The following is a 14,603-nucleotide window of genomic DNA, read 5'->3' on the forward strand; positions in this document are numbered from 1 at the left end:
TCCTGCACCCTACGGAAGCGCTTCCTAGACCGATGGTTGTGTATGCACTGCTACATCGAGGAGGTAAACGTTGATGAACAGCTGCGCCGCCATGTTGTAAAAGCAAGCGAGGTCGGACAAGGCCACATACATGTGTGTGGCTGCGGAACGGAGTTCACACCAGACATCATGCCAAAAGTCATGTGCAACTGGTGCAAAGGCGAGATCGCAGAGCTCGAGCAGGGCACCGAGGATGATGCCACCAGTGCGAACGCCGAAGACGACAGGGAAGAAGAAGAAGAGGAACTCGAGAACGGAGATGACGAGGAGGAACATTCGGCGGCTGACTTTGCGGGTCTGCCTCTGGACGAGTTTGGCTACGCTGAGAACCGCGACGGGTCTCTTTCGGTATACGTGAACGGCGAGTGCATCCGCGGAGAACGTTTGGGACGAGCTATGATCCGCCAGTGGAAGAGAATCCAGGGTGAGCACGTTGAATGTACTTGCTGTATCTGCGACGAGAAGGACTCTATGCATGCTCACGCGGGGGATGATTCAGGGGACGAGGACGAGGACGAAGACGAGGGCGAAGATGGCGAGGATGACGATGACGATGATCTACCAGATCTGGAAGACGTCGAGTCAGCTGCTGGCTTCGAAGATCCATGGGGACTGGACTAAGAGTCCTGAGTCTACTGCACGCTTGTCCTGGTAGAATCACGCAGGGCACCACCGGTGAATGCGTGAACTTAGTCCCGTTCGGCAAGATACATACCAAGATGATCGCCGTATGCGATGTACATTTGCTTGTTGCGCCCAGTTGTAGGAATTCCCCGTGACCGCTCTTCCTCGGGAGAAGTCTCTAGCCTATCTACATACATAGCAGCAGACCAAAGTTCGTATTCTAGTCGATACACCAAGAATTGAGCCAGCGATAGCTTCGTGTCGTCTGTCAGTCGAACACCCAGATGACCAGGTGACGAAACTGTTGGTTCCTCCCCGCAGCGCGCACGACCACTTGCTCGAAGTGGACCCCTGAAGCTTGCCGTAGTGTCGTGGCGTGAAGCTTGGCACTGACACATGGACCAGAACACCGTTCCTGATCGCTTCGTCGCCGCATCCCCATCATCACCTGCACCTCCTCACGTCCCAACATCGTCCAATTGCGGCTTTGCCACACCGACTTCCGTTTTGCCAAGATGTGTTCGTGAATCCGCGGATCTCGCCAGACCTGCCGGCGAGGTACCGATTTGCACGCGTCGCGACTGGATATATTCACCACGCGCAATGAACGTATGAAGACGTCAAAACACTTCGAGAGGGACCCAATACTTTCGAAATGACCGAATAATGGCGTTTCAGACGCGTATCGCGTTTCGAGATGGCAGTGACAGCGGTGAGTTGCAGTATCTTATCGGCGCGACTTCTGCCAAGACCTCTCGCCCGAAGAGAACTTTCGGAACATCGGTGAAATGCTCCAAGCACAGCGCATGACTGTGCGTCAATTCAATGGATAACACGTCCCGATTCCTACAGAGACGCTCGGTCCGTCTACTCATAACCTGGTGATTTCCTCTTTTCTCTCTGCAAACAACTTTGTCATTGTATTAATTCCACGACCTCCCAAATTGGCGTACCAAGTTTGACCGGACGCAACTACCACATCCCTCATTCTTGTTACATCACTTTGACTCGGTGTATATGCGCCTACCAATTTAAGGTCGCAGTTCTTCTCTGGTAGCCTGGTTGCATCCACACACATCATTACGGACGTCAACAGTAGAATAATGAAATATCTACCCACCTTTTCAGAAGACCGAAGTGCGCAGAGGACTTCCCTTAAAGACATAGCGCACGAAACAGTTGGCGAGACGTACATCGAAGAGGATCCATCGGTAGCAGAATGGTTCCGCGAATTCATTCCCACCTCACATGGCGCCGCAGAGTATGTACGCGAACTATTTCCGAGCGCACGGTGGCTGAGGCGGTATAACTTACATTGGCTGGCTGGAGACGCTATTGCTGGTATTTAAAAAACACCTGGACCCCTTGCTGGCCATCGCTAAAGAAAATGAAGGTATCACGGTCGGTCTTGTCGTCGTTCCACAAGCCATGGCATATGCTTCGCTTGCGCGGCTGTCACCCGCCTTTGGCCTTTACACTACGTTTACAGGCGCGTGTTTATATTGGATCTTTGGTACATCTAGAGATATCGTCATCGGCGTAAGCTATTCATTTTACTATGTCGTAACCCGCTAATCCAAGAATAGACGACAGCAGTTGGGTCCTTACTGATTGGAAGCGCCGTCAGCAAAGTTGAAGCGGAACACCCGGGGGTGTATCAACCTCAGGAGATTGCACATGCGCTAAGCTTCCTTGCTGGCGCCATTATTCTCGTCTTCGGTATCCTTCGTCTCGGCTTCATCATCGAGTTCATCCCGTACATTCCCATCTCAGCATTCGTCACCTCAGCCAGTATTACTATCATCTCGACACAGCTGCCGACTTTGATGGGCATTACAGGGATCAACACGCGTGAGTCCCCGTACAAGGTGTACGTCAACTTCTTGAAGGGCTTACCCACGGCAAGACTGGATGCGGCGATCGGTATCACATCCATCGTACTCCTATACTTGATCAAGAACCTATGCGCTAAGATGGAGGTGCGACAACCTCGGAAGAAGAAGATGTGGTCTATGATCTCCTCGTTGCGTCTTACATTCACTATCCTGTTGTACACCCTTATCAGCTGGCTGGTACATAGGACGACACCTGCAGGCGAAGAGAAGTTCCGGATCGTAGGTCATATTGAGAAGGGTTTCAGCCATGCAGGTGTGCCAAAGATGGACGGAAAGCTCTTCGGCTTGGTGGCTACAGAACTCCCGGCGATCATCATCATCCTCATCGTCGAACACATCGCCATCGCCAAGAACTTCGGACGCAAACACAACTATACCGTCATCCCTTCACAGGAGATGATCGCACAAGGCGCTGCCAACATACTGAGTCCTTTTGTGGGTGGCTATGTGTGTACAGGCTCTTTCGGTGCTTCTGCTGTTCTCTCCAAGGCTGCAGTGCGCACTCCGTTATCCGGCGTCTTCAGCGCAGTGGTCCTAGTGTTGGCATTGTATGCGCTCACAGCTGTCTTTTACTACATCCCGAACGCAGCGCTTGCTGGTCTGATCATACACTCCACCGTCGATTTGATCAAAGGACCAAAGGACTTGCACAAGTACTACCAGCTGTCGCCTTTCGAGCTATTCATCTGGGTTTGTGGTGTTGTCATCGCATTCTTCACCGATCTCGAGACGGCGATCTACATTACTGTCGGACTCTCCTTTGCAATGCTGCTCGTCCGCATGGCGAAAAGCCCAGGCAAATTCCGGGGTGCTGTTGAGGTGACGCGCATCGTGCGCGACGACCGCTCCTGCGATCAGTCCGTGTCGACATCAAGCGCGTCGCTGTCTTCACAACCACACGGGGAACAGACGCATCGTGCTGTAGCTATGCAGGAAGCTCGGCAAGTGTATATGCCCTACGACGTCACAGACAACCATAACCCGAACATCACCGTGGAACCGGCATACCCCGGCGTCTTTATCTATCGTTTCAGCGAGAACTTCAACTATATCAACCAAGCTTATCATGTTGACTACCTTGCCTCTTACATTACCTCAAACACCCGCCGGACTCAAGCGGATGATGGCATCCGTGCATGCGATCGTCTGTGGTGCGACGCGCCACCCACGGAGAAGCTCATCGAAGAGTCGTCATGTCTGCCCGTTTTGCGAGCCGTTGTTCTTGACTTCTCCACTGTCAATATTCTCGACATTACCAGCATCGACGGACTGAAGAGCTTACGCGAGACGCTTGATCGCCATGCAGCGCCCGGTTTGGTCGAATGGCACTTTGCTGGTGTTCACAACCGATGGACACGCAAAGCGCTCGCCTTTGCAGGTTTTGGTTTCCCGGCTATCGTGACAGCGGAATATACAGGAAACTGGTGTCCAGCCTACACCGTGTCGGCAAGTCTCGCAGGCGCGACATGCGAAGAGGAAAAAGACGTAGAAGCTGCCCGGAGACAGATGGGAGCCAGAGATGAAGAACAGGGCAAGGACTCAACCGAGACGAATGCACTTGAGGTGCAGTTGTCCTCTACGAGTGAGAAGCAGAAGTTTTACCCGATTCACGGTGTTGATAGGCCGTTCTTTCATATTGATCTCCACGACGCCGTTGACGCTGCAGTTCGCGATGCGAGGAAGGCTGATGAACACGAGGCGCGCACGAGTTGTACATCGACCGCATGGTCAGGGATTCCAGCAGCCCAAGAAGAAGCATAGATATCTGCGTCTTCGTCTTTTCTTTTGACCCATCTCGGACAATGGCGTTTTGCATGTCGGGCGTATTAGCGTAATTGGTGTCTCGGTCTGGCGTAGCATCAGCATTTGCATCATCGGCGCTCAAGAATGGCTAGTATTTAGAAGCACAGAGTGTTCGTATCAATGATACATCTCCTCACTACCACAGCTTTCACAGACGACTGCACCTCCACTACCCGCATCATGAGCTATATCGCACCTGTCGGATACCTACTCTCGCTACCATATGCTTCGCTCCTCAAGCTCCAAGTTATAATCTCATCCCGCGTCATGTTCCCCAGAGTCATTCTCATCGCCTCTCTCACAATGTTGTCGCGCTCTTGCACAACGCCCAATTTTGCATGTAGATCTCTATACTTGGTACTGTATTCCGCTTCCAAATCAGGCGTAGAAAAGGGTGCCATTGCTTCAATCTTGTTCTTCTGCTGCTGGTATGCAAGCATGAGTTTGGCGTTGCGGCGGCGGGAATAGGCGGCATCGTCTAGAAAGGGGAAGAATGTGTTATGAGACATTAGACGGAAGTGTATGTGTATGTGTGTGTGGATCTGTATGTCTAGTACAAGTTCGCCTCCCAGTTGAGAAGCCTCTGTTCAGTGCACAACATGGATGGCACACTTTGATGACGTATATGAATATTTAGATCAGCCCATGGACGCTTGCTATGGTAGAATTAGTTTGAATACAAAGAGGTGTATGTGACAAACAGATCTTTCTTTGATCGTCTGGCCTCTCCCATTATTGTTCGACTACTTTCATCGAACTATGAGTGGATGCTAGTGTATACTATGACATTGGAGCAGCTCCGATATACATCGTAAGCCGGACCCCTAACTTCCCCGTTACTGCTTCTCTACCTCCAATGGCGGGACCAATAGAAATTGAATTCCTCCTCCTTGCCCTCCTCCATTTTCTTCTTGTATTCGGCCATCTGTAGATGTTGCTTCCGGGTAAGCCACTCGTGACAGACGAAGTGTCGATGCAGACCACGAGGCGCGACAGAGCCTGCATCCACGATGGCTTGGTCAATCAGATTGCCATCCAGATTGGGACGGTCCCCATCTGAAAGCTGTTCCGGCCAGGCACCCTCCTTGTCTTCGTCCTCCTCGTTCGGTACGAAATCCTTCGCCATTTCCTCTTCTTCAGTGGCCTTCTTAGACCCGGTCACCCGACCATCGCACCACTCGCATACAAGCCACGAATCTTGGTCATGTGCATCGAATGAGCTCCCACATGGACATTCTCCTGGTTCATCTCCCGCCAGCATCTCCAACTTTGCCGCACCACCAGGTTTAGCTTCGTTCTCGAGGTAGCATTCAATACACAGCCATCGGTCGAGGAACCGCTTTCGAAGTGTGCACGTACACTGGTGCTTGACCTCCGTGGCTGAGCACGTCGTGCAGAGTCGCTTAAGACGACCTGCAGTAACCGAAAACAGCGGTCCAGCGACAGGCCTGAAACCGGAAGAGCAAAGTGAACTACCCTTGGTTCTGAGGAATAGAGTATCGCCAAGATTTTGATCAAGTAGATTGTCAATCGGTTCGGCTTGGGCCACTAGATTGGAGTCAAATGGTAAGCCGAGACGGCCACAGTCATGCTGGGGTCGACCCTTGCCAGGCGGTAGCCTCCAGGGTGGCTGTTCTTCATCGTCTTCAGGTGGGTACCGGTAGATGGGATCGTTAGGCGGGAGAAGGCGAACAGGAGCGTTTTTCGTCATGATGTGGCCTCCCCACCACCTTAATCCGTGTGGTCCGTTATCCTCGGTCATGGAATGGTACGTCACATGTAACCTGCATTCATCGCAAGTGTTCATGCCACAAGTGACACATGGACGGCTTTCCATGTCTGGGTCATTGATCTCGCTGCCACACGATGCTTGCACGTGCCATTCTCCCTCGCTAGCGGGCTTGTGCGTGAGTTTGCGTTGTTGCACGCCAAATCCGGGACACAGTACCTTTGTACGGAGATTGGTACGGCTAGCGGCGCTTGAGAAGTCCAAGTTTGAGTACACCGTCTGTGAAGTTTGAGCTAGCCGGAGAACATCTTGGGGCCGAAGATGCTCGACAAGACTGGAGAGAATAGTGTATTGGGTGGTGGCGTATAAGAATGGATTGTCCAAGCTGTTGGTATTAGGTAGCTGCCAGACATGGTTCTGGGTGGCATTGTTGTCTCGATGTGGAATTATAGGTTTCTTTTGTGCTTTCTGAGATCCGTCGACAGCGGTGGCTGGGTGGTCATCTGGTGGTTGAGACATGGTTAGTTGAGCGACGGGGCGTAGAATGACTTGCGTCGTCGGTGGGACTCATAATATACAGTTCGAGTGCCTTGTCGTGTTGTGTGAAATGCACGCTTTGTCATTTCACCTTGACCTTGCTGTCACATTATGCTGATTGTAAACACGACACCTAGGTAATCCGTTGTGCATTTGGCAGTGTGTGCAGATAGGAAGATCGGCGAGCGAGTGTGCGATGGTGAAAACATGTAGAGAACGAATGCGCACAGAGGAGACGACAATGAATGGGATTCTGTTGACTTTCAGCACACAAAAGGAGGCTTAGTCTGGATTGGGATTAGCTTTGGACCCTGGCCAATCGGCTCATCGGCATTACGTCACCACACGCGAATGCTCCTTCTTTCTTCTCTACATCGCGAACATGACCAAGACCTCGATTTCAGTATGCCAAAGGACGACATACCTGAATATTTGAACCGTACTTCGCTTCCGCCACCATCGCTCTCAATTCTGAGACTCACCTCATCAGCTTTATCGTACCCACCATCCGTCTGACAGTTCGTAACTCGTCCATTCTTCGCATAGCGTCCGGATCCGACCGCCTTTCATATATCTCCAGCTCCATCAAACGTACAAATTCATGATGCACCAACATTTCCAGACACGTGATGATTTCTTTCGCTTCCCGTTCAAGTCGATTGTTTACTGCTCTCAAATCCATGTTTGTCAAAGCCGTCACGGCACCAGCATGGAAGTCTTGAATGCATGATAACGAAGAAGCTCTTCCGGTGGATCTGGAGTTTTTGACGTGTGATCTATATCCGTTGATGCTGGTGGAAACGGTCCTGACCGACGAAGGAGGATAGCATAAGAAGGGATGTCCGACTAGGCCAACGAGGATGTCGCATACGTAGTCCACGCCAGCACGAAAGGCTTGCTGGTGTGTTAAAACTTCGCTCAATTTGCTCCACTCTGGGCTCATGTATATCATCTCGATAAGGCGAGGCTCTCTCCTCCGGTTCATTTCTTGCTTGTTCATCTGCTTCTGCTAGTCACTATCTTCGTACGAGCAATGCTGGGTTACCTAGGTAGTGGTGTCTATGCCGGTTGTGCGTACTAAATAAGATCTATGGTGAGTATCGAGCTGTTATGATCGCGCTTAATGTATTGATGTAGAAGGCAAAGTTTGCTGGAATAGTCATGCTGCAACCCAATGGCATTCTAGAAGCATCCAGTGGGTCTACTGCACGCTCACTCAGTTACATTGTGGTGTAGCTAAATGTGGAAAGCACTTTCACTAGGGGACCCAGTAGTCTGCAGCAGGGATTCTCAACGAATGTACACTTTCCGTCAAGCGAATGTCGGCTTCAGCCGTATGTGCACGGGCATGGAACCTTTCGCAGACGATGAGCCTGGAGGTTTCCAATGACTTTTACGGACTACAACATTACAACATTGCTCAACGTAGAAGCCACAGCGCGCCTACGGCACGGGCATATCACGATATCAGTATCACGGTCAATAAGAGCGGAGACGCGGAGAATAGACCATCGACCTTGTATTTTAGCGATCTAATTACTGCTAGCTATAATTTCCGTTTGATGGCGCGACTATGAGTGTTGACAAGACCGGCAGCTGCGCTGCATGTAGTAAATTGGCCGTGACGAGCCGGACAGGGGGCCCGAGCACACTTCCCACTTACTTACCTAGGTAGTCTTTGAACTTGCTGTGTCGCAACATCATCAATCCCTCCCCCAAGCTTGAAGAAATATTTAGCGCAAGGATCACGACTAAAGGGTCTGTTTGCGACTCCTGTTCGCGCACTGCTTCCCACTTTCCATTCCTATCATCTGTTCCACCCCGCCTCCTCGTTGCAGCACGAGAACAAGCTATGGGTTCCACTCAAGATGAAATCAACGATGCGATCCAAAATGGGACACTTGACGACATTAGGAGCTTTGCAGAGCTTCACAAGCGCAGACAAAACTTCGAGACACAACTGGAGCTGCTGCCCGATATTCTTCATCGTGGCCGACTTGCTTTCGACACTGCCATCGACGTAAACGTTCCGGAGTCGATCAAAGCAGGAATTCCAGTAGTTTCCGTTCTGCAGCGGGTACTCGATGCTATCGGAGCGCTTTACGACGAAAACACGCGTCGCAATGCAGAGTCAGTCCCAGAACGCGAAAGCACTACCGAGCACGAGTCTCTAGTGAAAGATGCGACACCCTCCCAGCGACCTGATAACCAAAACGAGCAGCCACGCGAGCAGTCACATGAGATGGAAGAAGTCATAGAATCGAGCGAGCTATTAGACTATGACGAGCCAGATAGCGCGGAAGAACAGTTCTACGAATCCGAGTCAGATTACGGAAAGCCATCCAAAGGAAAAGGCAAGCTCAAGAGAGGCAGAAAGAAGACGAAAGACATCGAAGCCGCCAGAATTGCTATCGCAGTGGAAGCCAGGCAAAAGAGAATGCGCCTGACCCACGGCACGCCCAATAGCGACGCGAAGAATCTTAAGCGCCATCTCTTCGGTCTCAATTCTGAATTGGGAGACACGAGCGCTACGCTTCCACCGACACCCTCATCACCGACAGCCAAGAGCAGGAAAACGAAAAATAATCTAGCAGCATCTCCGCGTCTTCACACTCGAAGCAGGTTATCTGCGGTCAGTACGGCGCTCTATGCATCTAGCTCAACCAGACTAATGAACAAACAGCAAGCCGAGAACACACCCAGCAAACCGCCCGCCAACCTGCCACCTTCGATAAAAGACAGCACGACTCCTACCGACCCACCAAGTCTCATCGTCAAGCTCAAAACCCGTAAACCGTCTGCGCCCAACCCGGTACACGTCTCAGGACCCAATCACCACCCCAAGCGCAGACGTCCACCGAAACCATACAAGAGTGCGGAAGTTGTAGACTCAGATGATGAGGGCGAGCAGATGAAGGAAGAGGCTCCTGCCAAGAGTATCAAAGAGACAAAGCGAGCGACGCGCAAAGCTACCGGCAAGACTACGAGCAAGCTTAAGACACTTGTCTTCGGCAGAAAAGAAGAAGTGGCAGTGGATGGAGACAAGGACGTCGATGTTGAAATGGCCGACCGGGAACCCATCTCAAGGAACGGTACGACGCGCGAGACCCGACAAACGCGAAGCGGAATGACCACACGTGGAAAGCAACCTACTAACATCTCCAAGGCCAAGCAAGACGCAAGGAAGCCCAAACCACCAGCGCCGTCAGTCGCGAAAGTGGCGAAAAGGGCTCCAGTAGCTCCACGGCCAAAGCGGAATACTACAACACGGCCGCGAAGAGGTGCCATGTCCTCACCCTTTGAGTTGTTCGAGCCACCTCCCGCAGAAACCGCTATGCCCGCAGAAGAGAATGTCTTCTCGGACACGTGGTCTGACACCGCCGTGTTACGGAACAACCCTTCGCCTCCGCTCATCGCTAACTCACCTGATTCACGGCCGAAATCTCCATCATCTCCCTCGAAGACCGACACGCCATCTATTACCTCTCCAACAACCCCAACCTCAACTCCTCTGGCACCCCAAACCTTCGCGCCCTTCCCCCCACTGACCCCCCGCGACCTCACCCCTTTCACCCGCGGCGCGCGCATCGCGCTCGAAAACATCCTCTCAGACCACCAGTCCGAGCCCTTGACCTCACTCATCGACCTCATCGAAGAGCTAGACGACACACGGCCGATCGTGAACGATTGGGAACATGTTACGGTGATGAAGGGCGGGTGTTGGGTGTACCAGATTATGAGGGATGTGTGGGAGGAGGTTGTGGATGAGAGTGATGAAGAGGAGATGGAGGTGGATATTAATATTGAGGAGGTTGTGGGGCGGGTTGGGGGGTGGGTTGATAGGGAGGTGGGGAGGTTAGGTGGGATTGAGGAGGGGGAGTAGGTTGGGGATGGGACAGGAAGAGGGATGGAGAGAGGGCTCGTGGAAGGGTGGTATTAGGGAGTGCGATATGGGAACAGGCAAGGGTCAGAACGGAAGGATGAACGAATTGATCATGATTGTTATACATTGTATGTGAAGCTTATTCAGTCCAGCTGAATATCTATATCGCATGATGTCTTGTTGCTTGGAGCGCTTCCTTATTGGGCTGCATGTAATGCATCTGCCTCTCGGCTATGATCCTACAATCACATCTCTTTACAGAATCCAAGCCAGCCCATCCCGGTCTTGGCTTTCGCAGAGTTTGCGTATCCAGCACGTTACGTTGATTTTTCCCAGGGCTTGTTCATCGGAGCCGACCGCTGGCACCCATGGAGAACTCTAGACTTCTAGCACAGGCTGGACGTCGCAAAGTTGACCGAAGTGCAAGGACCATCCCGGGCGACTCAGGATCCCTGGGGCGAAGTTTGATTCTGGCCCCCAGAGAATCTTACTCATGCAACTGATCTGATTCAGCTGCCACCGGACGAATCTGCTGGATAAGATCGACAAGATCGACATGCGAGAACCTTTCGTACGCGAATGCCAAGCCGGGAGATGATCCTTCCAATGCGATAAAGGATGCGTCAGATCTTCAACCATCGAGATGACAGCCGACCGGGTTGATGTCCGTTCTGAATCGCGTAGTATGTGTCTTCGTACTCCAATGCAGATAAGCCAGGACCTAGTGTGTTTAATGTTCTGGTTTGATGGTCGCACATTGACTGGGCGCTCAGTAGGTTTGCTGTAGTTGCGGTGGACGGAAAAGTTGGTGACTCTGTTCAATCATCATCTCGATGTTCTTCGCCTCATTCATTTCAAAGTCGTGCATCAGCTCCATCTGTTGTTGCTGATTGAGCCCAGTACCCCTAGCATCCTGACTCCAAGCCGGGTTGAGATAGTCTGCCATTTCGTAGCCTTGATTCGCTGCGTACGCCTCGTTATAGAAAGGCGATGAAGCCATCTGCATATTTGTCATGCTGTAGTTGTCTTGAGGCGGCATCGTGAACGTTGGGTTCCATGTAGGTAACTCGGCAAAGGTAGTGGGTAGCGGCGCGAATTGGCCTGTAGGCGCATAGCTGTAGGAGGGTATATTGTTGTCCATCGTGGTTTTCGGGCTCAGCTCGTTGTATGCCAATGATGGGGGCTGCTGAGGCGACGTCTGCAGTCCAGCCTGTTGTGTCGGTGCGCTTGAGAACGGGTTGGGAGGGTTCGATAGGCCGTTGCCAAGGTTGAAGAGTTGCTGATTGTGTTCCGGTAAATAGCCGAAAGGTCCAGGTACTGGTACCTTGTCGGAAGGCGTGCGAACCGATGCTGTAGACGCCGTTGCTGGACTTGTGGTTCGTGATCGATTGATACCATCTACAATGTTGCCAGTGCCCACGGATGCAGTGTCGGAAGGTGAGCTGGCGGAGATGGGAACGTCGCCATCCTTGTCGAAGATCCTCATACAGGCTTGGATCAAGTTATAGTAAAGACCGATGGCGGACTCAACACCAGGCCATCGCTCGGACGCCTGCCTGATCGACTCCATAGCCACTTTCAAGTGACCCTCGACCTCTTCGCGGCTATGACGTCTTCGCACTTCGGAGTATGACAATGTCCAAAGCATGGTGTTGATGCACATGAAGATGGCTTGTGTGAAGATCCAGGTAACGTCGACGCTTTTGGTCTCGATCTGCTTCATAGTCATGTAGATGTTGTACTGGCAAGCATCGTAGCAGCGGATGGCGGCGTCGAGGGACGGGCGAGGTACTTGTGGAGAAGGACGGTACATGAAGACGACCATGGTATTGTATCGACCGATGAACCTAGTCGCATTAGTCGAGGTACTTTGGATGCAAAGAGACATACTCACCAGACCTTGTTAAGCCCTGATCCACCGTCCATCTCAGGGCTTGTGTCTCTCCAAGCTTCTATCTTTGTCTGCATCTGAGCGAACCAAGGGTGCTGGTCATCCTTTGGTTCGGGCTTCTTTCTCTGGTACAGCATCTTGCGTATCTCGAGTTGAAGCAGGCGCATTTTGTAGAAATGTATGCCGATCCACTTCTTGAGCGATGCTTGTGGTGCGGGTTTGATGCCTTCCCTGGTAATGTAGACATCGTCGACGAGCTCGCCGAAGTTGACGTCGATGTGTTCCCGCCGTGTCGCGAAATGCGCGGGTCGCCCAAGACTATGTGACAAGCCGTAGTCCATGGTAAGTATACTCCAGAACAACCGGCGGCGCATGTCGACTTCGAGAGGGTCTGCCTGACGTCCACCAGAGCCCATGCTGATTGTCTTCTCCTCGTGTAGGCCCAAGGCTTGACACAGTCGTACGCCAAGACCTATTATGTAGTAGACTGCGGTCCTCGTTGGTGTCAGGAGCGAATAGCCTGCGACTAGGCCAAAACATTGCAGGGTCTTGAGGTTCATAGGCTTGATGGCGGCTTCGAAGTGTTTCAGGGCGGCGAGATAGTAGCTGTCGGCGAGACCCGCATACTGCGTGTCCATCTTCTGCAGGCTGATGGCGATGACCATGCGCAGACAGTAGTTCTGGTAGGGGTCCGTGGAGCCGTTGTAGACCTCATCGACATCTTTGGTGAAGGTTGGTTCGTGGAAGATGGGGTACATTGGGTGCACTAGTCAAGTCAGTCGGTGTCAGTGTGACAATGAGACAGCCTTACGCGCCTTTGCAGTAAAAGAGTTCTACCAGTAGGTTGGTGAGGTCTCTGTTGGGCAGTTCTTCGGCCGCGACGTCGCTGACCATTGGGTAGATCTTGGAGGTGGGTCGCTGATCTTCCTGGGCGAAGGTGTCCTTGATGTTCTTCGCCTCGGCATGTGGCACAATCTCAGAGATGCTCTTTGACTCGGTGAACTGCTTCGCCAGCTGCATCACCAGCCGGGTTATGGTGATACCGCTGGAAGGCCCTAGGAATTTGGACTCGTCGGAGTCCTGGACACGCACCGTGGCTGCCCCACGCATCACATCTTCAGGGTCTGGCTCCACGTCGTCCCGTTCGAGATCAGCCAGCTGCTTCTCCAGGTCGCGCACCTTCTGCTGCAGATGCACGACATAGTTCCGGGGTATTTTGCGTCCCTTGGTGGGGTCATAGTATTCGCAGTGGGAATTGGTGCGCTCGCATGGCCCGCATCGAGGGAGTCCGGGGTCGCATCTCGTCTTGCGCTGGGCTCTGGTCAGTGGACATTACGTAGCCAGCCGTGCCCGGGATGATGCTTACCGTCCGACAACGACAGCAAGCTGTCAGAGTGTGGGCGATGCGACTCTGGCCGGTTGTGGTGGTGCCTTCCTCAGACGGGTGCGGGGCCCCTTCCGTCTTGGAGTGTGTCGCAGTCGCGACTTCCATCGCTCGTCTCTCACCACGGGCGGAGGAGGACGAGGGAGCTGGCTTATGATGCGCCTGGGATGTGGGGGAGATCGACGCGCACGTCCATGCCCGGGAGGTTTGTCGCGCCGGCAAGGTCTGGTCCTGCGCCCTCAGTCCGTGAGGCCGTCGAGATGGCGATGTGGGAGCGAGTTCCTGAATACGGTAGCGGTGCCTGGGTCGAGGAGCAGCCGAGCAGTACCACCGGAGTGTCGTCCGGTGGGTGTATCTTTAACCAGGAAGAAGGAACGAAGCGCGACGTCGACTGGGCCACAAAAAACGCCTGCGCATTACCGAGCGTCCCCAATCAGACGGCGCCAAAAGGAAGTCGAAGCATGACACGCCCCCGTCGCTGGTGCGGCGCAGGCTGATGGTGACAGGCCCGGCCACTGTCCAAACTCTGGGAGCCGAAGAAAGACGTGCAGCGTGGGCATCAAGCGCGACCAGGCTCTTGATAGGCTGCCTCCTGGAATTGGGCCTCGAACGCTCGGCCAAGCACACGTCTATCCTCATCCCGTCGCTCGCAACCGCGTCACACCCGTCCCTTTCAGCATCGCTTTCTCCCTGGCCGACTCAGCGGGGCAACACCGCCGTCCGCCGCTTCTCCATTCGGCCACAGAGCCGCGGCATTACGAAGTCCAGGGTACCGCGAGCCCGCTACGCCACCCGTCAACCCGCTGTTCAACACCACG

At 52.9% G+C, this 14,603-nt stretch overlaps 4 protein-coding genes across 4 annotated transcripts; 2 read left to right on the plus strand and 2 right to left on the minus strand.

The window, feature by feature from the left end:
• Nucleotides 1-1,766: 1,766 nt before the first annotated feature.
• On the plus strand, nt 1,767-4,319 carry J4E87_004494 (uncharacterized protein; the record flags this gene model as incomplete). The annotated part of the gene is made up of 3 exons (XM_049376115.1): nt 1,767-1,924; nt 2,187-2,202; nt 2,250-4,319. 3 exons carry the CDS (start codon nt 1,767-1,769, stop codon nt 4,317-4,319), a joined length of 2,244 nt encoding a protein of 747 aa, XP_049234324.1.
• Nucleotides 4,320-5,208: 889 nt separating this feature from the next.
• J4E87_004495 (uncharacterized protein) lies at nt 5,209-6,123 on the minus strand (the record flags this gene model as incomplete). Its single annotated transcript, XM_049376116.1, has 1 exon — nt 5,209-6,123. The coding sequence occupies one exon, from the start codon at nt 6,121-6,123 to the stop codon at nt 5,209-5,211; it is 915 nt and encodes a 304-aa protein (XP_049234325.1).
• Nucleotides 6,124-8,479: 2,356 nt separating this feature from the next.
• On the plus strand, nt 8,480-10,510 carry J4E87_004496 (uncharacterized protein; the record flags this gene model as incomplete). Its single annotated transcript, XM_049376117.1, has 1 exon — nt 8,480-10,510. The coding sequence occupies one exon, from the start codon at nt 8,480-8,482 to the stop codon at nt 10,508-10,510; it is 2,031 nt and encodes a 676-aa protein (XP_049234326.1).
• A 769-nt stretch (nt 10,511-11,279) lies between these two features.
• J4E87_004497 (uncharacterized protein) lies at nt 11,280-13,893 on the minus strand (the record flags this gene model as incomplete). The annotated part of the gene is made up of 4 exons (XM_049376118.1): nt 11,280-12,357; nt 12,405-13,167; nt 13,217-13,712; nt 13,768-13,893. 4 exons carry the CDS (start codon nt 13,891-13,893, stop codon nt 11,280-11,282), a joined length of 2,463 nt encoding a protein of 820 aa, XP_049234327.1.
• Between the last annotated feature and the right edge of the window lie 710 nt (nt 13,894-14,603).

Source organism: Alternaria ethzedia, assembly GCF_023757985.1.
Source record: "Alternaria ethzedia strain BMP 0044 chromosome Unknown scaffold_8, whole genome shotgun sequence".
Lineage (NCBI taxonomy): Eukaryota > Fungi > Ascomycota > Dothideomycetes > Pleosporales > Pleosporaceae > Alternaria > Alternaria ethzedia.